The sequence below is a fragment of the Mesitornis unicolor genome, unplaced genomic scaffold, assembly GCF_000695765.1.
Source record: "Mesitornis unicolor isolate BGI_N332 unplaced genomic scaffold, ASM69576v1 scaffold13499, whole genome shotgun sequence".
NCBI lineage: Eukaryota > Metazoa > Chordata > Aves > Mesitornithiformes > Mesitornithidae > Mesitornis > Mesitornis unicolor.
The window spans coordinates 59,369-63,953 of record NW_010209452.1 but is presented as its reverse complement, the minus strand read 5'-3'; the positions used below and the strand labels follow the sequence as shown (position 1 = coordinate 63,953).

At 38.5% G+C, this 4,585-nt stretch overlaps 1 protein-coding gene across 1 annotated transcript in view; it reads left to right on the top strand.

The window, feature by feature from the left end:
• The window catches only part of PPARG (peroxisome proliferator-activated receptor gamma), a 24,637-nt gene that overhangs the window by 1,354 nt on the left and 18,698 nt on the right, over positions 1-4,585 (top strand). Inside the window, exon 3 of the mRNA XM_010192885.1 lies at positions 1,419-1,557. Within this exon, the coding sequence (XP_010191187.1) occupies positions 1,419-1,557 (139 nt within the window). The remainder of the gene's footprint in view (positions 1-1,418; positions 1,558-4,585) is intronic.

The window sequence follows — 4,585 nt, the reverse complement described above, 5'->3', positions numbered from 1 at the left end:
TTCCTGCTGTCTTGGAGGTCGCTTGCAGAATCTGAATTCATATAATGCAGCAAAAGCAGGCTCATGCCCAGCTCCAAAGCTCGATACTCTGAGCACTTTAAAATTCAGACTCTGTTACTCTGAGTGATTAGAGTCTCTTTATGCAGCTTATACATCTCTAGGTGACTACGGAAAAGTCTAAAGTTATTGAAGAATATGGATTTCTGCTTTAAAACTCCACCATCTTTTTTTGATGTCAATGATATTTAGTGTTTATGACACATAAAGAACAAATGATTGGTATAAAAATTGACTGTCCTCAAGAGTGAGAAAAGAAATGCCAGAGAAAGAAATTAATAATAATTCATTGAGTTCAAAGAAAAACATTACAGAGTTTAAAATGAAATTCCCATCCAACAGTAAGTATGCTGTTGACTACTTAAATTACAGGGAATGATATATGTAAGACTTGGCGTTATGCTTTTATTGTTATTATTCACTCTCAGGAAAAATTGTTACAAATAAAAGAAAATTATACAATTGGATAAACTTTATTAATTGATTGAGTGATCTGAGAAACCATCTTTAAATTGTGACTTTCCATAATGATTTCTCTCTTTGTAAGACTTCGTAAGACTTCTCTGCAATGATTTTCATGAGTTTGGCACCAAGTTTTTGGATCTTTCATGTGCCAATGTACTTTGTAAAGTTGTAATGTGCAAACAATAGAGAAAAACTAGAAAGTAAAACTATCTCGAAAATAGAAGCCAGAAATAACTATTGCAAAATCAGTTCAGCACTGTGCAAAAACTAAGAAACAGAATAGGTGAAACAATACAAATTCTCTTTACTATTCAGGCTCAGAAAGGAAAATAAATATTTGAAATAGAATACAAAAATACCTGGGAAAGAAAATTTAAACAAACAGATAACCCATAACCTTTTTTATGTACTTGAGATCAAACTGCTATTGGCAGAAATTTTGCTTTGTTGTGATGTATAAAAAAAATTTCTACATTGATAGTGAACTTTAAATTCATGCTCACTTTATAACGAAGTGTCCATGAGCAGTGGTACACATGGAACTTCACTTCCTTTGGCACAGTGTTCCTCATGCCCGGCACATCTGTAGAGCCCCCCAGCTTATGTCCCTACTGTCCTTCAAACCCTATTGATTCCCATAAGCTTTCCTAGCTATCTGAGATTTTCAACCCTAACTCTGTTGAGCTAGGCTGAAAATGGCTCATAAGATCAGAACCAGAGCATGCTGATAAGCAGGCAGTATGGTTCCATGAGCCTTACTTCCTTAGGAAATCTGTCTACAACAAAATTAGGTTCAGTGTACAGAAAGGTGCTGTGTATGTATGTCTGTATGTATGGTCAGGCAATGGCACTGGCAGATTCTTTCATCCTTTCACATGCTTTTGTGTTTACTGCAGGGCTTCTTCCGAAGAACAATCAGATTAAAGCTAATTTATGACAGGTGCGATCTTAACTGCCGCATCCATAAGAAAAGCAGAAATAAATGTCAATACTGCAGATTTCAGAAGTGCCTCGCCGTTGGAATGTCACATAATGGTAAGCGGGCTTAGCATATTTTAAAACGATGATATTTCATCTGAAAAATAGCATGAAACATTAATGTGATTCCTGAATGTGCTGCTTTAACTTCTAGAGTCTTCTCTTTCTGTCACACTGGGCACTTTAGAATTAGAGGTTGCCTCTGAGTTTAGCAGACTATGTAGATAATTGGAGATGACTTTCAGTATGAAAATCAGGTAGAGATCTGCACTTATTGATACAATATTTATTATAACATATGGGTTTGTTTTACTCTCCATCATTCTTGCTCATTACACTGTTGGTTGTTCTTCCTGAACATATTCCTAGTGTGATTGTTATTTTTCAGTTCATTGTCTTATTTTCTGGCAAGACTCTCTTGCGTACTGTAGCTCAATATCCCTTTCCTGTAAGTGGACGACTTAATTTAATTATGAAAAATGAACTAGAGAATTTACGGAAAGCTTTTGAATAATAACGACTCGAATCTGATGCATAGAACATTTACTTACTGAGGACTGTTGGCATCGCTCAGTTAACACTTGCTCATACTAGAACACAACAGACTTTGAATGAATGGGCCAGACCCTGTACTGTTTTAAAAAAACCTGTCCTCCTCCTTCCTAGGACACCCACATCTGGGCATAGATTCCAATGTGTGGTAAGTAGGAGTGTAGAGTTTCTTAGCATGCTCGTTCAGCCGTCGGCCTCTCATCACATAGTGTGTATAGCTGTGGTTCCTGTGTAACATGCACTGTCTGACCCCTCTGCCATCCAGAGGGGAACATCCCCTTCCATCTGTCAGCTCTATGCAGCGTTTTTACATTTTACATTTACAATATGTCGTAGTCTGAGATAGCAAAGGTGTTTGCAACTGTGTACGGTTCTGATTGCCTTCTTTGCAGTAGGTAAGCAGATAGCATTACGCATATCACGATACTGCTCGCTTGCATAGTAATTAGAAGAAAGTTCCTCTGAACTTTAAAATGAACGTATCAATTAATGTGGAAATACTTTTGAATGTGGACAGAAACACATAATGAAGATTCTTTGCTGCCTTGCTTTGGCAAAGTTGAGTGAAAACAGGAATTAAATGTCATAACATAGAGACTTATGTAATTCGAAGGGTAAAGAATTGCAAACATGACTGGGAAAATAATTTCTCTGCGGGTTTTTTTAGAACTTTCATTATTTTCAATATTAAAATAAAGTGTACTGTCCCCAAGAGGAAAGCTTAACTGTGGGTTGTGAAGTTAATACATGCAGTGAATGTAAATTGGTATGGGAAATGTTCTGCTAATAGAAAATATGGTTTTCAAGTTCCTGGGATGCAACGGTAACACTTAAAAATAAATCTAATTTTGAAATGCTACTGTGGGTATTTTTATAGCAATTCAGGAGGCTTTCTGATGATTATTTTCAAGGTGTATGCCAAATTCTCTCATAACCTAGCAAGACGGCTTCCAATTATGTCAATGGGAACCATGTGCAGTTCTATCAACAAGGGGAAGGCCAAGACGGTTCTCTGGCTTAGTAACATAAAGGGCCCATTTTTAAAACTTGTCATTCTTTTCTGTTCAGGCAAAAGCTGTGGTACCAGCAGGGACCAGGGTTATGGCAGTCAGGGGGAGGCACAGAGAGGAGAGGGCAAGGGCAAAGCCATCTTTCCCAAGGCTTGAAGGACCACTTTCATCTGCTCTCACTGTGAGTTCCCTGACAGGCAGGCAGTAGGGTTTATATTCAGGTATTGGCTTCTACATTCGCCTTTTTTGCCCACTCTGGTTACATTACATTGCATGGAACAATGCCCTCATTCCTCCATCATTTATAAACAACAAATTCATTAAAAAAGAACTACATTTTGCCTTTGAAGACGCAGGCTTGTATAAAGAAGCATGCTGAAATGCAACACTGGATGTTGTCAATGACACTGAGGCTCACTTTTATGTTACATCTACAGTTTAAAGATCATCCATTTGGGTAGTGAAATGATCTGAATTTTAAATGCTTGGAATCAGAATGTGGATTATTTGTGCCGGAGGGTCCAGCCTATGGCTGTCTTTGCATAGATACATTATTGTCAAAAGAAGAGGGTGTTTAGAAAAACGGGGAATGCAAGGAGATGCTTAGCAGCAACAGCCACATTTTTTCACATATAAATGCTACATACCACTTGGCTGAAGGTTAAAAAAGACAGTAGTGTTCTCATACTTCGAATATTGTTTTCCTTTCCTTCTCTAGCCACAGCACTGCTCTGTGTTTAACCCTTACTTGCTCAGATTGTATTCTGAAGTGCTACCAAGCAGAAGCGTGGTTCCTTTATTTTAGAAATGTCATTATTTTTTTCTCTCTTTCTAAAAGTACTATTTACAGAAAAGCAACTACTGTAATGGGAATAAAAGCATACATGGCAATATTTATTAACAGTTCTGAGAGCAGTGAATTGCTCAGTCTGGGCCCGTGCCTCAGACAGGTATCCACCCTAGCTTTATCTTGTGTTTTCTAGTGTAAGAGACTGTGCTTAGAGACTATTTAGGGATTCATTTATGCTCAGAAATAATCTAGACAGGCAAAAGAGTAGGGTTGTATGCAGAATAGTCTATAAGCAATCACAGTGACTTCTCCAAGTCATAAAATGTGGCATAAGGAGAAATATTCTCTTTTTCCCCACAGAAAGGCAAAGGATACAATGCAGCATGTAGCGTCTTACTATAGTCACTGTTGGGTTTATATCACTGACATTTGGAGAATACTGTAAATGAAAGTAAAATAAATAACTGCCAAAGGAAAGAGAGATCATACATTCCCACTGCAGGCACATGCCCCAACTTGCACAATCTTCTACCACTGTGAAAGAAATTGCCATCTGAACCCCTTCCACCCTTGCAGCCTGAGCTGCAAGCCATATTTCCAGATCTAGGCTTGTCCCTGCCCTTCCTGCCCCTATGGATCCTGCTGTGAGCCACCTCCTGGGAGGTAAGGAGTCTGGGCCTGCTGGGAGGGCAGATGAAGGAGGGAGAAGATAGGGGTACAAGGAGGGTAGGGG